This window comes from Podarcis filfolensis (genome assembly GCF_964270895.1).
Source record: "Podarcis filfolensis genome assembly, chromosome: 4".
Lineage (NCBI taxonomy): Eukaryota > Metazoa > Chordata > Lepidosauria > Squamata > Lacertidae > Podarcis > Podarcis filfolensis.
In genome coordinates this window covers 67408724-67436567 of record NC_139607.1, presented here as the reverse complement: position 1 = coordinate 67436567, position 27844 = coordinate 67408724, and the positions used below count along the sequence as shown (strand labels likewise).

Below are 27844 nucleotides of genomic sequence, written 5' to 3'. Positions count from 1 at the left end.
CACCACCATTTGACATGCCCCCTTTAAACAACAGACTTGACATGCCCCATTTAAACAACAGACTGTTTGACATGGCCAGCAGGAGCACCTATTCATAGGTAGGTTTATTTGCAGACAGGCACCCAAGCCACTGCTTCAAGCACCCCATTTGTACTTGTATGTTTCCCCTCATTTCTGTTCTAATATTTACATATGCAAACTTGAAGCATTCATAGATGAATTTGCTTGGGAGAAGTGCATGTTAAATCTCTCTCTCTCTCTCTCTCTCTCTCTCTCTCTCTCTCTCTCTGGCTTATCAGTTAACCACAGGGTGTATGCTTCTATGGTGTTTGGAATAAGATTACTGTATATGGTAAAATATATTCATGTAGTATCTAGCACTGTATTATACTTATCTGTGTTAATTTTTTCTGCTTTCTCAATACGGAGTATTCCTCTCTTTCTTATTGCTTCTTCTTCTGTTATATGACCTTTTTCATGTACGAAGGATGAATTATTGTGTTGCAGTCTGTTATAGTTCTTTCACAGTCTTCTCTCTCTTTCTCTATATATAGAGAGAGTTCGCCAGAGGCAAAAGGAAGTTATAAGTTCTTTGTTTCTTTTTAATAAGTCACTTATATTACAAAACTGAAGTGAGTACCAAAGTCATTTTGAAGCAATATTTAACCATCGCTCCAAAGCCATCAAAGTGAGAAAATCAGTTAAGGCTGATGCTCTAACTTGAATTCACAGTGAAAGAAAATAAACACCAGATGCTTGGGGGGTGGACGTGATATACAGAATTAAAATTATACACACTATTACACAACAACTACTGCTGTGTTGATCCCAGAAGATGGAATGTTGACTTGCTCAAATGGAAATGAACAAACACCAAGTATCGTAATGAAATACATAATGACGAGGGTTATCACCAAAGCATTCGCAAGAGCAAAGTCCTAGCTGAACCCAAAACAAAAGTTTATGAAATAATCACAGCATCAGAGGGGCCTGAGAAGAGAGATGCCCTCTTCCTATTTGTAAGCACCAATGGGGTTGCTGGTGGAAGAGTGCTAGAATACAAGCCAACTGGTGACAGCTCACTTTGGAAATGCTGATACCCTACTGGGGCAGGAGAGGAAAGGGGTAGAATGGTGGATCAGGAGTGGGTTGTTTGGCTGTAAGTTATGGCCAACTGGACCGTCTCTCCACCTGTTCCTCCACCAGCATCCCATCATACTAAACTGTTCTCGAAGAGTAGATAAGAAAATAATTTAAAATACAATATGTGCAGTAAGTTGCAATACCATTACCAATTCAGTAATTACAGTTTATTCAAAATAACCATTTCTCCAAAGGAAAGAACATGACTGTCTAAATGGCTTGGATAATAAGAGTATGATTCCATAAATTTACAGCCACTGAACTCACCTGTCCTCCGAGGTGGAAGAGATCTTTCACTTTATGTTGGGACCTGTTCCAAGTTCTCTGTTACGTGCAGAAAAGACCGGAAGCATCAGTCTCTTACTTCATCCTGTAGTCCAGTGACCCTTGGAAACAGTGAGAATCTCTGTTGATGCTTCTATGTGTCTCCGAAAGCAGACAGGAAGTGAGACTGAAGCCTCCTTGTTATCCCCCACTCCCCTGTCCTCTGCGGATACCAAAGAGTTAGAAGAAAGGCAGGATTTGTCTCTCACAAGCAGCGTAAAGGGACAGAACACTCCCATGTCCACATTCTCTGCAGTGCTTGAGAGAACTCGGGGAAGGGGAGAGGTTTCTGACTTTGAGATGGCACATAGGAGCAGCGATTCCCAGAAAGAGTGATGTGGTTGCCACCGGTCATTTGGCAGCTACATTTGTAGACCCCTGCCATATTGCTAATCCTCTAATGTACTCTAAATGCATATATAGTACAATCTTATAGGAACGCGGGTGGCGCTGTGGTCTAAACCACTGAGCCTCTTGGGTTTGCCAATCAGAAGGTTGGCGGTTCAAATCCTCATGACGGGATGAGCTCCTGTTGCTCTTTCCCAGCTCCTGCCAACCTAGCAGTTCAAAAGCACACCAGTGCAAGCAGATAAATAGGTATCACTGTGGCAGGAAGGTAAACAGCATTTCTGTGCGCTCTGGTTTCTGTCACAGTGTTCTGTTGCACCAGAAGCGGTTTAGTCATGCTGCCTACGACCCGGAAAGCTGTCTGTGGACAAATGCCAGCTCCCTCGGCCTGAAAGCAAGATGAGCACCGAAGCCCTATAGTCGCCTTTGACTGGGCTTAACCATCCAGGGGTCCTTTACCTTTTACCTTATCTTATACATTGTAATTTCCTATTGAGTTTTCCATAAGGTTTTTCCCCCAGATTGCAGCTCTTAGAGTGGCTTTACAAGAATAAACCTTTAAATTACTAAACCCTAAAGTATGCCTGTTATACAATCCCAGCATAAGACTAATGACCTGGATAAACGAAAAGGTGTTTGCTTGCTTATGGGAAAGAAAATAACAGATATGGCATCAAGCCACATTTTGCAGGAGAGGATGGCATAAGTGAACCAGCTCTGTCTTTGGCCACTACCTGTTATGGTGGTGGCCTGACCAGAGTCTCAGAGTTCTTGCAGCAGAATGGATGATGTTGCCTTAGATTGGGAATAGGCATCTGTTCCAGTGTTCCTTAGTAGGTTGTTCAAAGCCTAGCTAAAATAAAATATATTTTGCAGATTTGGAAACTGCAAACATATACAAGAATAGGGAAGAAATAGCAAAATTTGACTAGCTTTTGCTCACAATTTAACTTCACTGCCATCCTAAAGGTAAATCTGTCCCAGAAACATTCTCTGTGCTCTTACAAATATGTGTTTTTCTCACAATTATTAATAGAATATTAATTAGTGACATAATTAATTATGTACTTGAAGGCTTATTTAAGTCACATCGCACAGACCCCATTCAGATTGTATGGCTTCCAGCATAGGTGCAGAATTATGAACTTAAAAGTTCTTCCGTGTAAAAAAAACAAAACCCCACAGACCAACCCCCCCCCCCATGACACATTCATAGAAATTAGTACTCTAGGGAGAAAAACAGACAGCTTGGCAATTTTAAAAGGTTTAGTCATATGCTAAAGAAATAGCATCCACACCTGCAGTCGGAAGGGGTATAGTCTCAACACACCTGTATCATTTTATTGTTCTGAATATGTAGACTGGCTCTTCCAATAATAGGTTATTTAAGAGAAAAGGAACAAACCAACTTTGGCAGCTGAAAAACCCTAGACCTTGATTCATAAAACCTTGATTTAATGTGTTTTTTCTATAAGCTGCCTTGGAAGAGCTTTTAGCTTTGAAAGGCGGCCTACAAATAGCTCTGAAACGTTTTTACATTTGAACTGGATTCAAAATCCATACCTGTGTGTCAGTGGGATGTATACTTTCAGTTGTACCAGGAGCTACGGGGTGGGAGAATAGGCCAACTAATAGCTGCGGCGTATTCCAATTTACAGCTACCCCATGGTCTGTAACTTATGTTATACAACCTGAAATCACTGAGAACTCCCCAGCACTTCACACTGCAGACTCTTCTCCGAGCTCTCTACCTTTTGCCCTTCAAGCACAGCGTGTTCCAAACAGGAAGGAAGGAATAATGCAGTTTGGCCTAAAGCTGCTCCTGTTAGGAGGTGCTTTTTCTTTGCCTACCTACGGCTCCTTTATGTTCTTTGCTCCATTTCAAGTCAGGATTTTGACAGAATTGTCAGAAGTAGCAGAATCTGGCTAAGACAAAGGCCACTCCTTCATTAGCCACATCAAGGTCTACCTAATCTGGCACCTTGTTCCTAGCTAGATGTTTCTGAGAAGCTCAAAAGCAGGTTTTAAAAACAAAGAAAGAAACCAGCATCCCTCTGGCATTGCTTGTCCCCAGCATCTGATATTGACTATTTGCTACTTCTGCCTTGCAGGCTCCATTTAAAGCCCATGGCTGTTAGCCACAATAAATCCATTATCCATTATATTTGTTTAATACCAGGTATTAAGGATACAATCCAAAGTACATTTACTAGGAAATATAGGCTGTGCACATATTACCATTTATGCTACCTCTAGTATTTGAAGCAGTGGACACACAACATTCGCCACAATCCATATCTATCCTGTAGTTTCTTGAGGAATACTGCTGTTGGATGTGTTTCCCCTCACATCAGCTTCCATCCAATTTGAAAATATGTTATTTATTATTATTATTTGTTGAATTTAGATACTGCCCTATACCCAGAGGTCTCAGGGCAGTTCACAGAACAAAATCAAAATACAAATCCACAAAATTCATAATCAGAATAAAAACAACAAACCAATAACCCTGTCAAAACCCCCCACATTTTTAAAGGGTATAGAATGTTAATAAGATCAACCAAAGGCCTGGTTGAAAAGGAATGTTTTTGCCTGGCACTTAAAGGTGTATAATGAAGGCACTAGGTGAACTTACCTGAGAAGGGCATTCCATAGACGGGGAGCCACTGCAGAGAAGGCCCATTCTAGTGTTGCCACGCTCCAGACCTCTCGAGGAGGCACGCAAAGGAGGGCCTCAGAAAATGATCTCAGGGACCAGGTAGGTTCATATGGAAAGAGGCGGTCCTTGAGGTATTGCGGTCCTGAGCCATTTAAGGCTTTAAAGGTCAAAACCAGCACTGTGAATTGGGCCTGAAAACTAATTGGTAGCCAGTGCAGTCAGACCAAGATTGGTGTAATATGCTCATGGCCACTGAATTCTGTACCAGCTGAAATTTCCAAACTGTCTTCAAAGGCAGCCCTATGTATAACACATTACAGTAATCTAACCTTGAGGTTATCAGAGCATAGACAACAGTAGTTAGGTTATCCCTGTCCAGATAGAGGTGTAACTGGGCCACCAGCTGAAGCTGATGGAAGGCACTCAGAGCCACTGAGGCCACCTGAGCCTCGAGCGACAGCAAAGGATCCAGGAGTATCCCCAAGCTACGACTCTGCTCCTTCAGAGGAAGTGTAACCCCATCAAGAGCAGGCGATCTCTCACCCATCTGGTCTAGGGAACCACCCACTAACAGCGCCTCAGTCTAATCTGGACTGAGTTTCAGTTTGCTGGCTCTCATCCAGTCCATTACCGAGGTAAGACACTGGTCCAGCACTTCCACTGTCTCATCTGCAGATGTAAAGGAGAAAGAGAGCTGAGTGTCATCAACATACTGCTGACAACGTACTCCAAACCTCCAGATAACCCCACTCAATGGTTTCATATAGACATTAAACAATGTAGGGGATAGGACTGAGCCTTGCAGAACCCCACATTGAAGGTTCCATGGGGCGGAAAAGCATTCCCCAAGCAACACCCTCTGGGAATGAAATTCCACCGCAAAGTGGTGCCAACCATTTAGGCAACATTCACTTCATAGGGAAGCTGAGGCAGCCCTTGCACATGTGCAGAAGAAAGCTTCATGAATAGGATTTGGGGGCTTACAGATGTGGTGAAACCAAACAGGTAATGCATATCAGGTGAAAGCATCCCTGCCTCCTATCTGGTGTGAACAGTAACATGCAAATGGAACTTGAAACACAACAGGGGGGAAACAACTTTGCTGCATTGTAAGCTGGGATGCAGGTGGCGCTGTGGGTTAAACCACAGAGCCTAGGGCTTGCCAATCAGAAGGTTGATCAGAAGTGCATGTATAGTACAATCTTATAGGGACGTGGGTGGCGCTGTGGTCTAAACCACTGAGCCTCTTCGGCTTTCCGATCAGAAGGTCGGGGGTTCGTATCCCCGCGACAGGGTGCGCTCCCATTGCTCACTCCCTGCTCCTGCCCACCTAGCAGTTTGAAAGCACATCAGAGTGCAAGTAGATAAATAGGTACCGCTCTGATGGGAAGGTAAACGGCGTTTCTGTGCGCTGCTCTGGTTCGCCAGAAGCAGCTTAGTCATACTGGCCACATGACCCGGAAGCTGTACCCTTGGCCAATAAAGCGAGATGAGTGCCGCAACCCGAGTCGTCCATGACTGGACCTAATGGTCAGGGGTCCCTTTACCTTTAAGCTGTTAGTGTGTGCATAGTCATAATTGAATCAATGGGACTTACTAAGTAAAGGTGCTTGGATTTGGGCAGTAAATGACAGAGAAAACATGCTTTGTGACCTGTTTGTTCCTTTAAAAATGAGAAAGTTTGCCAGGTTGCACAGAGACTTGATAATAAGAATATCAAACTATGTAGACAGTGATACCCAATAAGCAGAAATCCCAGTATTGAATCACATTTGTGAAAACACACTTATTTAGCATCCTTACACTCTCTGCAAGTCTATCAGGCAGGTGTTTCCAAAATGTGCTACAATGTTTTTTGAGATTGAAGTCTCAACAGGTAGTTTGTGTTCAGTTTAAAAGATTGTATATGGAAACAGAAACATTACACAATTCAAAAATTGATTTTGTTAACTCTCTCAGTTAATTTGCTCTTCAGGATAATAAAGCTAAGCAAGTTCACATAATTGGAAACTTAATTCTTATTTACTCTAACATGATTTACAAACCATGCTTTTACAAAGTACCATTCGGATTCTCTTAATGTGTAGTACATACATACATACACTATTCTCAAACTTCTCTTCATCCTTGTTGAAGTAAGAGCATCCCCTCAACAACTGTGTTTCACTGACAGTTTTCTTCAAATGCTCTGAATGAGATGCTGAACCATTTTATTGGGAGTCAAAAGAACCTCCCTGGATGAAGCGAGTATTACAAAATCAGGTTCTTAATATCTGCAAGCATCTCCATTCGACACTCAAGATCTGTTCATAAACATCCTTCTGCCTTCCCTTCATCTCCAAACCCATTATTTGCTAAAGAGATCTGATTGGCTAAGAGGATTGGGAACATGATACCCTGCTTTTCACTGGTGCCAGTTCTAATCTGTTTCCACAGTGCAGCAAGGAATGAAGCTTACGCCCATCCCACATCTTCAATGGACTGTGCAAAATGAGTTTTGTTGCAGTCTTATTGGCAGAGGGCAAATGCCCACATCCTAGAAATGACCACAGAAGCGGGCTTTAGTAGTTGGGATGCAGGTTACAGAAGGAGAGAGCTTCCGTACCTTCTGTCACTTTCAGAAAAAGGCTGCAATAGATGGACAGGGAAGTAAAGGAAAGCTTGCACTGTCACTACCTTCATTAACCCCCATCTCCCCGCACGCTTTGAACGGATGCAGAAGGTGCAACTGCTGCAATTGTGAAGCCCGTATCTTTCACCAGCAATTAAATCTGCTGATAAACAAGCATTTAATTTTCCAGTAACTGGTTGCCACATCTAACTTTGTCAGGTAGCCTGTAACCTTTCCTCCTTCATTCCCGGTCACATGTCCTTTTCCATTCACGTCCGAAAACTCTAATTCCAAACTACTTTTTCCTTTCGTGGTTGCTGATTTTTATTTTTTTTAAAAAGCCGCAAATGGGGCGGGGAACGAGGGAGGACCAGAAGGTGAACCTACTGGTGTTAACAGTCTCCTGCTGCGTCGTTAAGCGCTCCTGAACTCAGGTGATTATTTGGAGCCATGCCACGGCTGGAAGAAGATGATGAGGATGAAAAGGAGTGTCGGGTATTTGCTTGTTTGCTGACGGTCGTTTGCAAGACAACCCTGTCGCCTTTCTGTCTCTTGCTGTGCTCCTGGTGCTTCTTCCAGCTGGTCGGAGGAGGAGGATGATTCTCGGAGGGTCCTAGCGTGGAAGGAGAAAGAGCGGGGCTGGCAACGGTTTGCGGACGGAAAACAGCAAGCCTGTATTTTTCACCAGGCACGAAGGACTTAATAACCACCCAGAGTAAAACTGGCAGACGAGTCAAAGGAAGGTAGAGAAGGGGAAATCATGGAGAGCAAAAGGAAACTCAATCGTGGTTAGAAGCAAAGAAAAAGAAAGAAATGCTACAGAGGAAAGGGGGTGGGTAGGGAAAAAAATAGAAATGAAAGTATAAAAAACAGAGTGAGAAACACTGATTATCTCTCTCTGCCCCGCCCCCCGCCTCTAAAACCCCCCCTCCTAATTTGCAAGTAGGTAAGGGGAGGGGGAGGAGCGGCATGTACCACTAATTCTCAAAGGGAGGGGGAGGGAGCCATTGTGACATACCCTCCGCTCCCACCTTCCCGCTCCCGGGTGCCCGGCTTCCTCGTCGGAGGCGTCGAGTCGTTGAGACCGGGGACGTCCCGTCAGAGAAAGGCCTTCAGGGAAAGAGAAGCACAAAGGAGGGGGGGACCCGCGCTCTCAACGCCCCTCCCCTGGCGGTCGGGATGGTCCGTCCCGTTCCTTCGGTGGGAGGAGGAGGAGGAGGAGGAGGGGCAGCGGGCGCGACGCCTCCCCGCGCAGCGACACACGGACCCGGCGCTGCGAAGGGAAGGAGGCGGAGGAGGAGGCTGCGCTGCCGAGCCGTAGCGGCGGCGGTTGCTGCTGCTGCTGCTGCTGCCGAGAACGGAGCCCCCAGCATGGCCGGGTCCATTGTGGCGGCGGACGCTCCGCCGGCTCCTCCCGGCCGCCGCCGCCGCCGCTGCTCGTCCTCTTCCCCTCCATCTCGGCTCTGTTGCCGCCGCCGCCCGGCTGCGCCCGCCCTGCCCGGCTTGCTCTCGCTGGGCTTGCTCCTCTCCCGCGTCTGCTGCGGTGAGTCGCCGCAGAAACTTTTCTTTTTTTTCCCGCGAAGGGGGCGGCGGCTCCTCTCCGGACCAAACCAGTTCCCTCTCCCCCTCCACCCTCTCCCCTCCGTCGTCCGAGCGCGGGGCGCGAAGGGGCCGCCGCTGTGGGAGGGACGGAGGTTGAGAAAGAGCGAGCGAGGGAGGGAGAAGTGGCGGGCGGGACTTAGGGGAAACTTTTCCCTCAGCCGCTAGTCGGGAGAAGTTGCGTGTCCGGTGGAGGCGAGGTGGGCCAAGCCGGAGGCGAGAGACCCCGGCCGGAGGCGCAGGGGCGGCGGGAGGAGGGGAAGTGCCTCGCGTGTTTTCTCTTCATGAGGGGAAATGGAGGAACCCACCTCGAGGGTCCTTCCCTCCCCCACCCCTTTTTCAACATTTCGCGAGGGGGGGCTGGAGGGTGAGCGTATTCGGTGTGGGGGGTGCTGCTTCTGGGTGTGGCGCTCGAGGGGGGCTTTTTGTGAAGGGGGGGCGCGAAGCCGGGCAAGAGTTGTGGGGCGTCGAAGAGCAAGCGATGTGTGCGAGGGTGTGTCTTGTCTGCAGCTCATGTTCCTCTGCTGAGATAAATATTCGTTTGCTCGTGCGCTCGTTAAAAGGCACACACATACACAGAGGCAGCGCTTTCCGAGCCCGTGGCTGCGCTAGCACGATCAACATCGCCATCCGTTACAGTGGCGGGAGGTTTCCCCCGCTTCCCCGACTTGTCTCCGGCAGGCGGGAGCCTCGAAGGTCCGCAGCTCTTTTTTTATAGTTTGTGTGTATTTGTGCGTTGCCAACCCCGCGCATCTGCTATTCCGGGAGCGCTCCTCTGCCCGGCGTCGGCGCGCAGGCGGAGAGAGTGAGCGTGTGTGTCCCGCCGCCTTGTTGTGTTTTGTTGTCGGCGCTGTTGCTGGGAGTTGGAGCTGTTGGGATTCCACTTGTCACTCGGAGCCGCCGCCGAGACCGTTACGTCCGGCATTCTGGGAGCTGCGCTGGCTGGAAGCTACTCTCGCTCGTCTCCGTTCTGTCTCGGCTGATGACGGGGCAGCCGTGATTTGTGGGCAGGACAGGCCGATGCCATGATGTAGCTGGCCGCCGCCCTTTTAAATGCACCCCCTCCCGGTCCCCCCCCGGCAATCCCGTCTTAGGGAAGCCCCTGACTTCAAAAACAACTGGTGTGCTTTGCCAGAATTGGCCAATAGCCAGTTTGATGGTGAGCAGCAGGTGCTGAAGCAAATGCGAATATGTGGGGATGGCTTATCTTGGAAGCACTCGTTTCAGGGACTGTTCATAGAATCGTAGAGTTGGAAAGGGAGCACAGGGGTCATCTAGTCCAACCCCTGTGGAGGACTCCATAAGGAGAGTCAAATCAGCTGAGTGCTCCACTCCTCATTACACAGCCGTTAACAGAGTCCTCCAGACTCTGGTATACACCTGAAGATAATTGTAGGGTGGTGCAACAGATGCTTGTGGATTTACCAGAAAAGTGATGCGTTTCATGCATGTGTATACATCACTTCATGTCTACCTTAGTTTGTGCAAAAGCCAGAAATCCTATAGACCTCTGACTACTATATTTTCAATGCTAGTTTAATACATGCTTAAAAAAATTATCTTTTATTTGCAGGTGAGGTGCTTAATAGCTATTTGAGATAATTTGCTCCTAGAAGATCCACACTTTGTCCCTAAATTCCTCCTGGCTGCTTTCAAAGCAGTTTAATGTTTGGCTCTAAACATTTCCAGGTGCTAGATATGATTGTAAACAATTACATTCACCTCCTTCATTGTTATGGTACACCACCATTTCTGCATGATATCTCAGTGAAAATTCCTTTAAAGACAGCAGGTTTCAGTTGATTTGATCTTTTTTAACTTAGAATTATAGAGTTGGAAGGGACTCTGAGGGTCATCTAGTCCAACCCCCAGCAGTGCAGGAATCACAACTAAAGCAACTGTGACAGATGGCCATCCAACCTCTGTTTAAAAACTTGCAAGGAGGGAGAGTCCTTCACTTTCCGAGGGAGTCTGTTCCACTGCTGGAACAGCTGTTATTGTTAGGAAGTCCTTCCTGATGTTTCGTTGGAATCTGCTTTCTTGTAACTTGAAGCCATTGGTTTGGGTCCTACCCTGTGGAACAGGATAAAACAAGCTTGCTCCATCCTCCATGTGACAGCCCTTTAACTATTGGAAGATGGCTATCATATCTCCTCTCAGTCTCTTCCTTTCCAAGCTAAACATACCCAGCTCCCTTGATGCATGTTAAGATTGTGGTCAACTAAGACACAGATCATTTTCAGGTGTGTGTGTTATACAATCACCTGCATCCCTTTTTCTCATTCTTGATAGTATTACTAGTCATCACAGCTTTTTCCAAAATTGAAAGCTGAGGAGTTGGCTTATTTACAGCTCTTCATCTGAAGATTTTTAAATCTTCAACAAAAGGACTAATGTAATGAGGTATTCAAGTTCAGCTATATAAGTAAACATGAAATATTTACAAATCACCATAATATTACAACATTAATCAGAAAAATTAACACACACTGGCTCATCCTCCTCGAATCTGTATTTAAGACTATCTGTGAATTAGAGGTTGGTAATGTGACATTTTTAGTCCTTTAGCAGGTACCAAGAGTGATAAGTTGTTCAATATCAAAATATTAATAACGTAACTATCATTTTAAGTTGTGCACATCTTTGAATTTTGTGGTGGTGTTCTTGGCTCAAAACTTGCCAAAAGTGTTTTGAAATGTGTATTTTAGAAGAAAGTATGTTTAGAAATTCATACACTGAGGTAAAATACACTTATGTATGTTGTGATAAAATAGGAACATATAGCTGAATTCATCTGCACAGATTCGCCCTCCTCAATCCAGTGATAGACAGCATAGACTCCTGAAATGCATTTCAGTCATGACGGGAATGGAGCTGGGCTGGATAAGGACCTGCTGAGTCCTAAGCTGATCCAGCTATTGGCCCAGCTGGCAGTGGATCATATATGTCTCTGCTGTGCCAGCCTGGAGATGCTGCAGTGACAGTCAGCATTCTTAATTGAATTCATGAGGACTGCAACGTTGTTGTGCCTAAGATACTGAGATGTGAACCATCTCGTCTGGGTTTTAGATCTTGTCTCTACCATGAACTCAGTAGATGACATTAAGCAAACCACTCTTGGCCTTGGTCCCCATCTGGAATGTGGCTCTAGTAAAACTTGCCTACATTGCAACCGTCTTGTAAAATACCACTGACAAGAATATACTTATGTAGTACTCTGAACATACTAAGTAAATCCTAAGTTAGTATTTGTCCTAGACGTATGCTTTAAGTTCCTTGAAGAAACCTAGCTATTGAATCTGTAATGTGTTGAATTACATATTGGAGATGATGAGGCATTAAACACTGAAGAATCGGGGAAAGCCAAATTCAGATTTTTGAGGTATTTTAGTAAAAGATTTACTTAGTGAAAATTCTCTGCAGACCATGGCATGTGGCCAAATGTAGTTCTTGTTGAATGAATCCTTGTCATATCTGTCAAGGTACTTAGAATATTTCAGTAAAAAATTAAGAGAGCCATATTCTACTGGATCGTCCTCTCTTCTTCCTTTATATTGGCAGCACTGAATATTTTAATGATGGGCATGAAAATGAAACTAGTTTCATGTCTATAATTTTCAGGAAAAATTTTGTTCTTTCCTATCATACTTTTTAATCCTGGAAAGTCTTTCATATATTTATCAACACAAATTAGCCTAAGGACTCTTCAGTAACTCCAGGTATTTTTGAATGATACTGATTCCTTCCAATCAAAATTTTTGTCCCAGTGTTGAAATGGAACCTACTTTGGTTGCCCTAGTGGACTGTTCATGCTGGGAAATGAGAATGTAAACTTGTTGATTTTCCTGGAGCTCTCAGTGACAGTTGATGGCACCTCATACGATTTGTGTAGGAGGGGACTTTTTTCTATACATGGTTCCACTGATTTCTGGAGGGCTTGCTGCAGAAGGTGATGCTGGGGGACTGCAGCTCTGCCACTGAGGTGCAGCAGAGAGGATCTTGTTTCAGTATCTATATGAAATGGCTGAGTGAAGTCCAGAGACACTTTGCTGAGCAGAGTGTTGGTAACACCCACCTTTTTATCTCTTCTTTACCTTGGAGGCTAAGGAGGCAAGGAATCTTGAAACTGTTTGAGTGGGAGACTTGATAGTATGTAAAAAAAATGAAACTTAATCCAGACAAGATGAAACTACTGTTGAGTGGGATATTTTTCTAAATCTGGATTTAGGTGATACAGATTGTTCTGGACATGGTTACACTCCCCCTCAAGGATTGGGTTCATAGTTTGGGCTGTGTTGTGACCAGCATATTTGTCCTGGAGGCTCAGGTGACATCAGGACATAGGAGTGCCTTTTACTAGCTTCAGCTGGCACATTAGCTGTGATACTTCCTGGCTAAGTCAAACTTCACCCATCAATCATGCCCTAGTAACCTACAGATTACTGCGGAAATGTGTGATAAAAACAAAACTGTGGTACAAAATGCTAGTGCCTAGCCTGGGTTGTGTGATTAGAACAAATGGTTGGAGTCTTGTATTATCTGAGCTAATTTTCTTTGTTTTTAAGCTTAAGTTGCTGCTTTTAACCTTTAGAGCTCAACATGGCATTGTGACAGGATGTCTTAAGGACCACTTTATGTGCCATCACTCTGTTCAACACCTGGGCCTTTGTGCCAGATGCCATTGCCAAATAAAGTCCAGTAGGCATCTACTAGAAGCAAGATCTTTGATAAGGGCTACCATGTAGAATGCCCACCCCAGAGATTTGCTGGGTCCTGTTTCTGTACTCCTGGCTGTAAAGCTCCTTTCAGTAAGCTGCTGCTTGTTGTGGCTTGTTTATCTGATGTGCTTTTCCCGCTTTGTACTTCTTGTTGTATCATATATTGGTTTTATTTTGTGAGCGGCTTTGATTTTTATTCCTGATAAGGTGGGATATACATTATTAAAATAAACAGATATATCTGGAGTTTTTGGCTGTCAACCAAAGCTGCTGCAGGATAATAATTTCAGTGCTTATTTTATTTAAATGATTTATTATATCCTGCTTTTAAAATAAATTATTAAGCAGTTTGCTAGAATGAAATATGTATGCTAACATTATAATGCATGCATATATAATATATGTATACAAATTTAGCATTAATATCAGAATGAAACAGGTGGTACCTATAAAGTAACGATTATAAACTGCTTTCTAGGATTTTTTTATAAGGTTTCAGCATCTCTCTCCAAATAGAGAGGGAGGATGTTCTGTATTACATTGAGTGAGAATTTCACCATTTCCATGCCACCACCAAGAAAGCCCTGGTCTTGCACTCCTCCACATTGAATATATACAAAAGGCAATCCAGAGAGTACAGCCTACAGTAGAGATCCTAACGTCAGGCAGGCTCATATGAGTGTGTGAAGATATTTAACTGTGTCAGAGTTTAATACCTTCACTTTAGATTGATTCTGGAAACAAGTAAGCAACCAATATAACTGCTGTAGAATTGCTGCGCTATGCTCTGACCATCTCCCCATATTTTGGACCTTGTGAGAGGCAGCCTTGTGAGAGAAGAGCTGGAATAGTTTGGTCTGGGTGTAGCTGGTGCACAGGCCAAATCTGCCTCTTCTAGACAGAACCATAGATTGTAAAAGTTGCTACTGGACGCCAGCACCACCTGGGCATCCAGGAGCAAAGAAAGGTGCTTCTAGATCCAGTACATGGCATACTTAATAATTTCAGAGGGATCTCAACCTAATCTGAGACAGGATGCACAACTCTTTGCAGACTAGCAGAACTTCCAGCAGCAATTCTCTGGATTAAATTTCAGTTTCTTCACTGAAGTTGAGCTGGGCAGGATGTGGTAGATAGTTTTCCCTTGCTAGCTGAAAATATGGCAGGACTTGAAATGATGTGGCAAAGTTAGCAGCCATCACATTGATAACCTTACCCAGCTTCTAGCGGTGATGAAAGCAAGGGAGGTAACTGTTGTGGGAGGCTAGTTTAAGTTGGAAAAGACTGAGATAATTGGGTTTCCCCCTCTTATCCTTCCCCAAAGGCAAAGAGAGTTCAAATTTGAACACTCCAGGAAAGAGCCTGTGGGGAAGAGTATTAGGAGATGACAGGAGATAACTGTGACCACAAGAGGGCAATCCTGTCTAGGCAATCTGGTTTAGAGAGTTGGGGGTTTGTAAAAATGCTGGAAAGCAAATAGTTAAATAAATAAAAACAGCTAATTCTTGATGGTTAAGGGATTTGGGCTTGCACTTTGAGAGTGGCTATATAATAGCTATTCTGCATTGGCCTTCTTGCTTACCAAAACTACTTCTGCACACTGACTCAGAGGTTTGCATCCCCATCCAGCCATGAAGCTCACTAGGTGACCTTGGGGCAGACACAGCCTCTTAGTCTAACCTACCACACAGGGTTTTTGTGAGGAGCTCCTTGAAAGAAATGTGGTATATAAATGAATTCAAGTAGAGCTTGAATGCTGAACCTGGTTCCTTCACATGGAGTACAACTCAATCAAAACAAGAGAGTGTTACTCAATCTCAAGTCAGGTTGTATACCCAAACATCAGTCAGGTTTATCATAGCTAACATAACTTTTGTCTTGTATGAATTAGGTAAGTTTTTGTTGCTTTGGCCCATATCTTTTTCTTCACAGTTTTAGAACTTCTCTCCATCAAATTCCTGGAAGACTATAAAAGAGTGAGCAAGATGTGCCATGGTCATACTGACCCATTAGTTTAATTAGGGTTGCCATGTTTAAAAAATGGTTGAGATTTTTATTTTTGCCAAAGTTGCTGAGCTATATATGTAGGTCAGTAACAAAGATAAGAACCCCAGTACCTGGCTGGAAGGCACATTGGAAGGGATAATTGGTCTCTTCATTTAGAAACTTACGCAACAGGGTCACCATTACTTGTGTGACAAACTTAGATTCCCATATGGGAGCTAATTGTTATAAATAATGTCTAACCTCTGCTTCCTTCAGATTTAGATTGAAGGATTCATTTCAAGGATGCATGAAGACAAACTATTCTGCTAGTTGACCTAATAAACTAGAATAGGGTTCATCTTTTTAATACTGTGTAGTAATGATGCTCCCTGTATATATGCAATGATTCTAGCAAGCTGATAGTCATTTCTTAGTTGCCAGACCAGGTTTTCAGTTGCTATGGTGATTTTCCAGCATTCAGTTCTCTGGTAGATGAAGTCAGTGTTACTCAGCTTTATATTTTAAACTTAGTTCTCTCAATTTTAAAGTGTTTCCAACCACAGTCATGTAAATGATTTCATATTTCAGATCAGAAAATGTTGCTTCCATTGAGATGAACTTAAAGGCTCTTGTTCAAAATATGGCTTGTGGATTGTGAACGTTATCTTTAAGTTATTTTGCAGACATATAGTGAATTTTTTTGAATTAAATGCTGTTAAGCATGAATGCATTTTGCTTTTAAGAACTACTTGGGATGGAAGTTAGCATGATCATGCAAGTCTCTTTCAGTTTCAGTGGAGAAGTTTAGTGTCCTGTCTTATCAAGTGGTGCAAGAGGATGTAAACTTTCTGGTACCTGTTATTATAACATCCCTGCTTTATTCAAACCTTTGCTGCTGTTTTAAATGACCACTTCCCTCCCTTCTCATGCCCATGGTGTAGACACTGGTATTGTACAATCTGCTTTCTCACCCTGACTTCAAACAAATCTAGAATTGTGATGAGGCACTACAAATCTTCCAGTGGGGCTTTGTGTGCACATGTGTATGTATGATAAGAAATTACAACTCTACTATGTACATCAAATAATTCCATATCAATAGTTATGTAAGGGAACATAAACAGTACGGGCACTTAAAATCATTTCAAATTAGATCTAATGTTGTCTTGAAATTTTGTGTTCTAGTAGTTATTAGATTTGTGAAAGAATGGGATTTATAATCAGCTCAACTCTCTTTATGTGATACAGAGTATGTTAATTTTGTTAGAAAAGATATAATCCATATTTTTGTACACCACTGGTGTACATTAGATCTGGTATAACCAGAGATTTTCAGTTAATTGCTATTTCTAGCTTTGCTGCTGCAAATAATGTCATCATAATCTCAACATCTGTCTCATTCAAAGCACCTTTTATGCAGGCAGAAAACATAGGTTCAAAGCTGTATTGTATCAATTGCTATCATTTAAGCCACGGTTTAGTGGTATGTGGATGAGCCTCAGCAACTACCTTTCTCTTGCCACTTGGTGGGGATTAGTACTTTTGCCAAATTTACTTCTGGTTTCAAAGAATCACAGATTAGCATTATATGCAAACCAAGAAACAAACAATGGGGAAGGGTGCCCAGGGGAGGAATGCATTGCAGCAGAGAGGGAGAAAATCCATTGTGCAAGCCAAAGTCTGTTGCATGAGCAGAGCAGATCTTCCCTGAACACAGAAGTAGTCTGCAAATGTGTGTAGGGACCAGTATCCCAGGAAAGTATGGTAATGTTCAAATTTATGTCATCTGTACTAAACTTTTTATTGTAATATATCAAGCAAATCATTGCTAAAATTCCGGATAAAGGTGGTAATTTTGCTATGAGAAATTGCAATTTATAGCAGCTAAACTTTCACAGTGGTAAAATACATATGGACTCCATGATAACAGAACAAATTTTCACACAAGAATAATGTGTGATGCAGAATGACTCATATTTTGTTCTCTTTCTACTTTTTCCCCACCTTCAGGTGCCTTAGCTGGACCAAAAGTTGATCCACGTGTGAGAGCAGTATGGGGGAAGAGTGTTACACTGAAATGCATAATTGATATAAATGAAACATTAACACAAATTACATGGGAGAAAATGCATGGAAAGACTCCACAGACTATTGCTGTACATCATCCTGATTATGGATTTTCCGTTCAAGGAGAATATCAAGGAAGAGTATTTCTTAAGAATGCCTCACTTACAGATGCATCAATCATCCTAACAAATATTACCTTCTCTGATTCTGGAGAATATGTATGCAAAGCAGCTACATTTCCTCTAGGAAGTTCCCAGTCATCAACAACTGTAACTGTGTTGGGTATGCTTATTTTTTATTTATTTTGTAGACATTCTACCTACATGTTTGAAGATCAGTATTAAAACTTTGCTATATGTGTTTCAGCACAAGAATTGTCACTTTTGTTTCTTGAAAGTTCTTGCTTTGTTTAGAAAATTAACTAACTAAAGCAGTGGAGATTCAACCTGGTAAAACGGTTATCTTCTTGGTCTTTTGGCTATTTCATACCTCACTGTGTTTCAGTTAAGGTGGATTTTTTATTCCATTGATTAAAGTTTATGCTCCTTGTAAGCCACATTGGAATCATTCTTGAAAAAATACGGTATAATATATACCTAAATATATCTAGATAAACTGGTTCAGCATTATGAAAATGGTAATGGCCAATGAGGTTTCCTGAAAGACCATTTGATTACCATTCCTGTCTTCCCCTACAGTAGAAAGCTGCAAGAGAGGGCATTGCATGGGTGCTGTGGACCAATAATAGTTTCAGTATACAGTGGTACCTCGGGATGCGAACGGGATCCATTCCAGAGCCCCGTTCGCATCCTGAGTAGAACGTAACACGTGACTGTGTGGGTTGCGTTTCGCCGCTTCTGCGCATGTGCGTGATGTCATTTTGAGCGTCTGCGCATGCGCGAGTGGTGAAACCCAGAAGTAACACACTCCATTACTTCCGGGTTGCCGCAGAGCGCAACCCAAAAATACTTAACATGAAGCTACTTCAACCTGAGGTGTGACTGTATGTACTGTTTCCATGTATATTTGCTTCCATGTATACTAGCTATCTCAAAACACTTTACGTCAAATCTAATGGGCTTTGTTCATTAATTTTAAACCGGTTTCATGGCCTCTGACTGATTTTTTGTTTGTTTGTTTATAATTATTGCCTCTTAGTTTTTATTTTTAATTCTGTTTTACTGTATTATAGTTCAGCTCATTGACTTGGAATACCTCAGAATGAAGGGCTGTTTAGACATTTTTAAAATATATAAATACTTCTAGCCCCTTGGTAACAAATTGTCTACTGAGCTGATGATTTGCCATTACTTGGTGATATTTTCACACATTCTCACTAGGGGGAACGTGACCTTGTAGCTTCTTCAATGAATAGAGAAAATATGTTTTATTATCTGATGGATTTGTCTAGAATAGTTTTAGTTAGCTAGGTATTCCCTTGATTTAGGTTTGAATGCTATTGTCTGGAAATGGAACATTCAGTTGGATTGTATTACAAAATTCTGCGAAGTTGCAGCAATTAGTATTGTAGCTTAGGAACATAAGAAGCTGCTTTATACCATGTCAAACTATTCTTCTATTTAGCTTAGTATTGTAACTGTGCTGTGTGATAACTAACTTTAGCCCCTGAAATCTCTCTACATGCCCTCTCTTAAAATAACTGTTGGACAATTTCCTTGTACTGTCCTTTCCATATTTATTAGTTGCTTAATTAGATTCCAGCTTTCCCTAAGTTGGGATTCAAGGTGACTTACAACATTTTAAAAGACAATAAACAAAAAAAACTATAAATTAACTAAAACTAGTTAAAAACAAATAATTAAGACACATCAGAACACATTAAGAACCAGGAATTAAAATGCATTTTGTCCTGACAGTAGACTATTGATCAGCATCATCTGTGCCTTAAGTTTTCAAAGGCCTGTCTTAGTAGGAAGGACTTATCTTGCTGATGGATAACAAAGATGGAGCAGCCACAGAAAAGACTGTGTCATGTGCCACCAGCACCAATGCTTCTCATGTTGATGGAGCTCAGAGGAAGCTATCACTTGAGGATTTTAGTACATAGGCAGTTTCATATAAGGAGGTTTTTCAGGTAGCCTGGGCGCAAGCTGCATAGGCTCTTGACAAGGTTGCTGGTGGCGAAGTTAGAAATGTGTCCTTGTTGTTTTTTTAAGTCCTTAACAAGATTTTTTTTCTTTGTTTACAGAATGTTATAAAATATAAGGAATTGGTTCTAGCAGTTCTTGTAATTTGTTCTGGTAAAATATGCTTCTCCTTGAGAAGGTGCTTGATCTTAATCAAAATGAAGCATCCTCATCCTATGCTTCCTTTTTTACCTTTGTGCACAGCAACAAAATGTTTTTTTCTCTCTCTTTTAGAAAGCTTAATTCTTGGCAATAAATGTGGCCTTCACAAAATAGCCACAGCATTCTACATAATGCTGTATACCCTCTTAGCATTGTTGTTGTAACATTTGTGATGCATGGTTTGCTGTTTGATGCCTGCCTCCACCAGTAGATTCTTATATTGATCAGAGGACAACACATTTCTGAAATGACCCAGAACATAGAATATGTTCCTATTGCGTGCACTTCTGCTGCCACAGGAACTTTCCCTGGTGACTACGACATCAACAGTTGTTGGTGTGTTTGGAAAACATTAAGACTTGCTCTGCAGTGTGAATAGGCAGAACCTGCATGGTTTCTATTAATATTATTTTAAATGTTAACTTTAGTATTTTGCAGACATGGGGAAATTATTTATTTGTGTTTAATTCCTTTGTTTGCAAATGTTGAAATTTAAATCATTATTTCTGGTAAGCTAAAGCAAGCTGGATGAAGCTGTGATATGGGATATTCTTTGTTAAAAGATTAGAATTTAGAAGGCAATTTCCAAAATAGGGGTGAAATTAAACAGCTTAGATAAAACAGTGGTCTTCTAGGAGGAGTCCACAGCAAGTGTTAATAAGGTTCACATTCTATACACCTTCAGATGTATAGTAAGTTGGATCTTGGTTTCTGCATTTTACAGGTTTTTCCTTTAGATTGTAATAAAATGCCCTGCCTTTAATTCTGATCCTATTAATGAAGGCATTTTCATAGAAGAAAAATAATGGTCAGTACAATTTAAATACTGGAAATTCTCATCCTGTTCCTTTCACTGGTCCTATTCCCAAGTGCTAATTCCCACACCCTGTACCCTTACCCACCATCTTTGTGAGATAAGGAAGGGACACGCTTTTTAAAGTTTATGCCTCTTTGATGTGGTATGTTTCTGTAATAATGTATCACACCCAAGGGCAGTTTCTTACAAGTATTAGATTAGACAATGATGGTTATTATTTCATATAACTTGGCTGCAACCCTTCAAAAGCAGATTGACTTGAGAGTTAGGTCTGACCCCCGCCTGGATTTATCGTAAAATATTAGTCTCTAAACCCATTATATCAGTGAAGATCCACATGAGACAGTCTCCAAGTTAAGACTTGGCAGGGCAGACAGTAGTCCTAGTTGCATGTAAATATATTTAAGGGGAAATGTCTAGTCATCCCAAGGTACATTGCAAATAAGTACTTCATTTAGACATTCTTACTTTGCTCAAGGTGGAAATAATATCAGGGTGAGGTTGTGAATTTTAATAGTGGTTTCCAAAGAAAATAGCTGCTGTGGACAAGTCTTCAGACCATTTCCTGCCTATTATTGGTTGATATGACCTCTTGGAACATTGCAAAGAAGTGCTTCACCCCCTACATGAAGCAGAGTCTATCAGTCTATGATCTACTCTATCATTTTTCCAGTTACTGAAAATAAGTAATACATGGCCCATCTCTTCTTAAGCCCTTTACTCACCCCATCATTCATTTTGGAAAGACATTGACTAAATTTTCACTTAGTTTCCATTACTAAGTTGACCAAACTTATTTCAAAGTTTTCAAATCTTCTCCCCCAGTAATCCTTCAGGTTTAGTCAGTTGATTTATTAATATTGAAAATAGATTAGTTACTTTGATCTTTGTTTGTCTTTCTCAAAATCCAACTTCATGTGCTTCTTTATTCAGTATCCAACTTAAAGTCTTTTTTCTTAATCCTGTATCAGTTCTGAATCTAATGTTCCTAATTTTATCTTTCCTAGTTTCTCTTATCACACAGAATTTATCAACAACTCTTATCTATGTAGCATAATGTTCAGATTAACGTATTTAGAACAAAAAGGGTAGAAAAATGATTATTTTTCCATAGAGCATAATATATAAGGCATTGCACACAAGTGCTCATAAAACTTGTATTGGACAAAATTTATTGTGATTGGAACAAACCTAGGCAAGTTGCGGTTTTCACTCTCCTCTCTGCAGTCTTCTCATGTGCAGCTGCAAAGTGTTAAGCTTCATTTTCTGTTCTTGATTAAACCTAATTTACGTTGCACACATCTGACAAATTGAGGTTCATCTTAAATCATGGGTTATGAAGCTGCTTACCTACAGTGTGGACATAGCCCTATACTGTGGTTAATCCAAAATTCAAAACCAAAGCAGAAAAGCTCTGGAAGAAAAGAAGAGGGAAGGATGGGAGTGGACAAGGTTCATCTATGGCAAGTTGAGAAATGGTGTGATGAGTCAAGTACTCTTTCTCTGAAACACTCGTGGCTTGTTTTTTGTCCTTAAAATGCAAATGAGTTAAAATGGGAGAATGGCTGCCAGTTTCCTCTGTTGGAACTGTTGGGTAGTTGATTCTAAGATGGAAACTTGCCCTTTGTGCTTTATTTCCTATGGGGCGGTGTGGCAGGAAGAGGATGGGGAAGAGGAGAGGGAAGCAGGGATGTTAGCCAACTGTATTACTAGCACTAGTAAAGATCAATAAGTGGTCCACTGAAACGTCCAGCAATTTTCAGGTGAAAATTGTTTGGAAATCCCTGCTGTTTAGGATTGAGCAGCATGCGACAAGCACTGTCACTTGACTGGGACCATCATTTTGTTCTCAGATATCTAGTAGTGTGAAGAAAGACTTGTGGTTTAACTAGCATGACTGAGAAATTACCTAAAACAGCAGTTATTCAGTGCCCAGAGTGTAAAGGAAAATATTTTCTTGCTTAAGTAGTTTACTGTAGGCTAAGAATTTCTGCTACTTCATGAGAACTTATCTTTCGGTCTTTCTCTGCAACAATAAATGTTAGAAACCCATATTTAATCTTTGCAGTAGTAATTCACAGGAAGCCAAATATTAACATATCGGGATGGGTTAACCTATGTGTTAACCTGTTCCACCCCCACTGATATTGACAGTAGCAGAAAGAAAAACTCCAGTGAACACAGTGCCGGGGAGGGTGCACTGCTATGATGGTGGTGTAAACCATTCCCTCCCTGGTTGTTGCGTTGATCATTAGAATGGGGTGTGCCTGTTTCTGTGCCTTGTGTGTTTGTGACCTGTATGCATGGTGGAGAGGGAGGATGTACCCACAATCACTGCTTTGTAGTAGCTTTCTATACAGTAGATTTATGAAACACAGACTACCTAGAACATCCTGAGTATTCTATCATAATTTTAACTATTGATGTAGATAACAAAATAAATTTAAATGGCACCATACTTCATGGTCTAAGCAAAAAAGTAGTATTATCTAACTTTGTTTCAGAATTAGCATGTGCAAATAGCCTTTTCCCAAATTTCTTACAATTACCCCTTCATTGCAGCCACCTGAACAGCACCACTGCATTCTGGGGCAAAGTGTTCAGTGGGGATGGGGGTGGAAGCAAGGCTTACTACTGACTGTAAACTTTCCTCTCTGGTTCAAATCTTTACTTTTAAATGTATACCCCATTCTTCCAGTGGAAGCTCGGGAGGGCTTACAACAAAGGAAAATAACCATTCTGTTAAATCGACCATTTGAAAATGGATGTTTGGTTGAACTTCCTAAAATGAGGTCTACTGCATAAAAAATAAAGTGCTTGGTAAAACTGAAAAGGGCTAACCTTCTGGCAGAAAGCACAAAGGGAGTGGGGGCGGAGGGTGGCAAACAAATCTCATCGGGTAAGTTATTCCACAGTCTGATAGCTATGGAATACGATCTCTCTCACCTCAATCATGCTTCTGCTACAGGCAGACTTGGGAGAAAGGCCTGTCCACAAAAATCTTAGGAACAGTGTAGGCTGGTAAGGAAGGTATCTTGGACCCACACAGTTTAGGACTAAAGGTAAGCACCAAGACTTCGAATGCTACCTGGAAACAAATTAACAACTAGTGCAGCTGTTGGGTAAACACTCACAAATACCCTTCCTGTATTATCGACCAACTGAAGTTTCTTAAGATTCTTTCAGGTAGCCTTGTGTAAAAGTACATCTGTTCAGGAATGGAGCATCACTATTTGCATTCAGATGCAAAGCTGGAAACAGGAGTACCCCCAAATTGCAACACGGATTTTTGGGGACAGGAGTTACTCTCCAATCCAGAATAGACTGTATCCCGGGGGGGTGGTCTAACTAGGAGCATTGTTGTCTTGATTCTGGGCATCAACAATTTTTCTAATGTCTGATGAAAATAAGAATAAGTGTACCCTTAAATTGCACGCTGTTGACAAAATGTTCTAAATCCCTAAATCCAGAAGCTCCATGTAGATATTGAAATAGCATGGAGGACCAGACTAAACCCTTAGGTACACTATTGGCCAATAGCCAAGGCATAGTATAAGAGTCCTCTAGTTTTATTTGAATGAACTGTGGAACTTGCTATGAATAAACTATGGAACTGTAACAGAACTCTGCATGTCTTGACTCTGGCAATAGGTTTAATTGCTTAAGTGGGCAGTAACAGTTTGTCTTTATTAATGTTAATATTTATCTTCAGATATTCCCATTGGAATGTACTATATTCTCATATTTCTTATAAATGTGACATTTATTCAATTCAAGGTGGCTCTACTGATCTGATTAGGAACTGAGCTATTATAATACTGTGTCTAATTACCTTGGCAGAAGAAAGCCCTATTGAACTGTACAGAATAGGTTTGCACTGCTCACCTACTTGTTGTTTACTGGCTAATTATTCAGGTAGGCAGTGATGGACTACGTGGTGTCCTCCCCTATTCAGTTTGTATATCCGAAAAGAATTATCACAATAAGTCAAGTAGAGCACTTTTCTTTTGAAATAAAATTGCCGATAACTTCAAATAAATGTAATGCTAGTTACCATAACAATGTATAGAAAAAAGAAGCTATGTGAAAGGCATTCACTGTCAGGCTGGAAGCCCTTCCAGAAGCTATTTAGGAAGATTATTGATATGGTAATTGGCAGTATTTATATATGTCTGTGTTGAATATCTGGAGGTGGTTGGAGGATGGATGGCGGTTAATGGATTGAGGTTGAATCCCAACAAGACAGAAGTGCTGTTTCTGGGGGGCAGAGGATGGGCAGGTGTGGGCAATTCCCTGGTCCTGAATGGGGTAACTGTGCCTCTGAAGGACCAGGTGTGTGGCCTTGTGGTCATTTTGGACTCACAGCTGTCTGTGGAACCACAGGTCATTTCTGTGTTCAAGACGACTGTTCTCCAGCTGGTGTGCCGCCTGAGACCCCACCTGTCTGCCCACTGCCTCACCATAGTGGTAGATATCCTGTTTATCTCCTGCTTGGACTACTGCAATGTGCTCTATGTGGGCCTACCTTTGAAGGTGACTTCAGAAACTACAACTAATCCGGAATATGGCTGCTAGACTGGTGACTGGGAGTGGCCGCTAGGACCATATAGCACTGGTCCTTAAAGACCTACAAGGTGTTGGTGTTGACCTCAGAAGCTATTAACAGCTTTGGCCCTATATATCGCCAGGAGTCTCCACCCTCCATTGTTCAGCCCAGACACTGAGGTTCAGCTCTGAGGGACTTCTGGCGGTCCCTCACTGTGAAAAGTGAAGTTACAGGGAATAAGGCTGAGGGCGTTCTCGGTAGTCACACCTGTCCTGTGGAATGCCCATCAGATGTCAAAAGGATACATAATTATACAGCCTTGTGTAGACATCTGAAGCCAGCCATATATCAGGATGCTTCTAATGTGTGATGTTCTCTTGGGTGGTGGTGTTGTTTCTGTATATTATGTTGGAAGCTGCCCAGAGTTGCTGGGGCAACCCAGTCAGATGGGCGGGGTACAAAAAATAAATTATTCTTATGTATTTTTCTGTAGTTGAACCAGTCGTGAGCCTAAAAAAGGGACCAAATGCTTTAATTGATGGTGCCAATCAGACACTTGCCGCAATTTGCACAGCAGCCACCGGAAAACCAGCTGCAGAGGTTCTCTGGGAAGGTAGTCTTGGTGAAATGGAATCCACTTCAACTTCATACCCCAATGAAACTGTGACAGTGGAGAGTAAATACAAAGTGGTCCCCACAAGATTTGCTAGAGGAAGGCATATAACATGTGTTGTGAAACATCCAGCCTTGGAAAAGGAGATTAGAATGGTGTATGTGCTTGACATTCAATGTAAGTAAGTTGCAATATGTTCTCTGTCCTCATCACTTTGTCCTCTAAAAACATTTCATATTGCAAGTGATAGGATATCTTGTTGATATCAAATATCTCCAGGCTTTTAATACCTTTAAATGGTTCTAAATAGCCTTTGACTTAGACCTTACCCTTTAAAAATAAAAGCCCTGGGTTGGGAACAAGGAAGAATGTTGACATATGTTTCCTCTCTCAAGTCATTCTACCTTGAGAAGTAGCTAGTAGCTAGCAATTGCTCTTTTCCATATTCTGATTTGGGTCCCATCCCAAGGTAACTTGTGATTTATTGTTCGGCCATATTTATAATGTGGCTTCTCCCAGAAATATCTTGATCAGATTGCTTAAATGGTCAGGACCATTGCACAGCACATTTGAATTATTCCATAGTAAAATCTTAATCTTGTCGTTACTGGCTATATATAGTCAAATAGGAAATAATTATGTATTTCACACTCTTACTTTGGGCCTTTGAAGTACCAAAACTTCAACTTACATATAGACTTAAGAGTTTATATGTAACTTGAAGTTTTGGTACTTCAAAGACCCAAAATAAGAGTGCGAAATACATAATGTGTTAACTTTAAGCTACAGGGTGCCCTGGAATAACAGCAGTTATCTGGGGTGGGGGATCAATTCAGGGGGTGCATGGCAACCATATTCTAATTAAATTCCAGGTTAACTGAAATTGATAACCTGCAGGATAGTTTCCACTACTTAATGCTTATTTATTAGAATATGTTCCTGACAAATACGTTTTGAAGTTGTATATATGATCTGTGCAGATAAAGTGCAATAAATAGTATCTAATTTAGATAATGTTAAATGTGTTGAGAATGTTAAGATGGTTGCTTAACAGCCCTCTGACTGACAATTTCACTTAAAACTGTTCCTTAATGGAATCAAACGTATTATGTCCAAATTCTATTGACGGTGCAGGTTGACAATGATGGCAAGCAGGCAGAAGGTGAAATCTGGGTAGGTTAGGTATTCATTAGAAGCTAAGAAAATAATTTAGATGGGGGCTGTTTAAAGTTGCTAGATACCACAAAGTCTTACTTGATTGTTTTCCATAGTAGCTTATGTTTATATATGTTTGTAGATTCCCCCGAGGTTACAGTGACTGGGTATGATGGAAACTGGTATATCGGAAGAGAGAATGTTTTACTCAGGTGTAATGCTGATGCAAATCCACTGCCAATGGAGTTTACATGGAGTCGGTAAGTTCTTGTTTAATTCTGGCATTCTTAAAAATGTAAAATATTTTTCAATTCTGTATCTTAATTTCTTAAATATATATCAGTCTGTGAACGCTATGCTGCAAATAGTTAATTTAAATTGCAAAGTTATGGAATTAATTACCATCCAATGTGGTAGTAGCACTTAGCATACATGACTTCTTTAAAGGATAAGGCCAGTCCAAGGAAAATAGGTTATTCAATGGCTATTAACCATAACAGTTCAAAATGTTCATCTTGAGTGGCAATATACCTCTAATTTACCAGATGCTTGGAGCAAACAGAGCGTGGCTGTTTGAATCTTCCAGAAGTACAGTGGTACCTCCGGTTGCGGACGGGATCTGTTCCAGAGCTCTGGTCAGATCCTGAGGTTTCCACAACCAGAGGGAGCGCTTCTGCGAATGCATGCACGGTGAAACCCAGAAAAATACTTCCAGGTTTGCCGCGTTCGCATCCTGAAGGTTATGCAACCGGAGGGAGGTGTGCGTATCCAGAGGTACCACTGTATCTGACTGGTCACTTGGGTGGGGGGTCAGAATTGTAGATTAGATGGTTCCTTGGTCTGTTCTAGCAAGAGAAATATTTTAAGCAGCATATTTGTCACAACTCAAAGCTTTCAGGGAGAATGCAACACTGGTTTTCACAGAAAAAAACCATCTCCTACATATGCT

General features: G+C 41.8%; 1 protein-coding gene and 1 long non-coding RNA gene across 2 annotated transcripts in view; one reads left to right on the top strand and one right to left on the bottom strand.

Moving 5' to 3' along the window:
* Positions 1-4195: 4195 nt before the first annotated feature.
* Positions 4196-8266, bottom strand: LOC310761623. The gene is made up of 2 exons (XR_014547587.1): positions 8104-8266; positions 4196-7698 (listed from the first exon to the last, which is right to left on the bottom strand). It is a non-coding gene; the product is annotated as an uncharacterized lncRNA (long non-coding RNA).
* Positions 8267-8282: 16 nt separating this feature from the next.
* The window catches only part of NECTIN3 (nectin cell adhesion molecule 3), a 41318-nt gene continuing 21756 nt past the window's right edge, over positions 8283-27844 (top strand). Inside the window, exons 1-4 of the mRNA XM_083611626.1 lie at positions 8283-8628; positions 17399-17737; positions 25621-25917; positions 27038-27155. Coding sequence (XP_083467752.1) covers positions 8457-8628; positions 17399-17737; positions 25621-25917; positions 27038-27155 — 926 coding nt within the window. The 5' untranslated portion in view covers positions 8283-8456. The remainder of the gene's footprint in view (positions 8629-17398; positions 17738-25620; positions 25918-27037; positions 27156-27844) is intronic.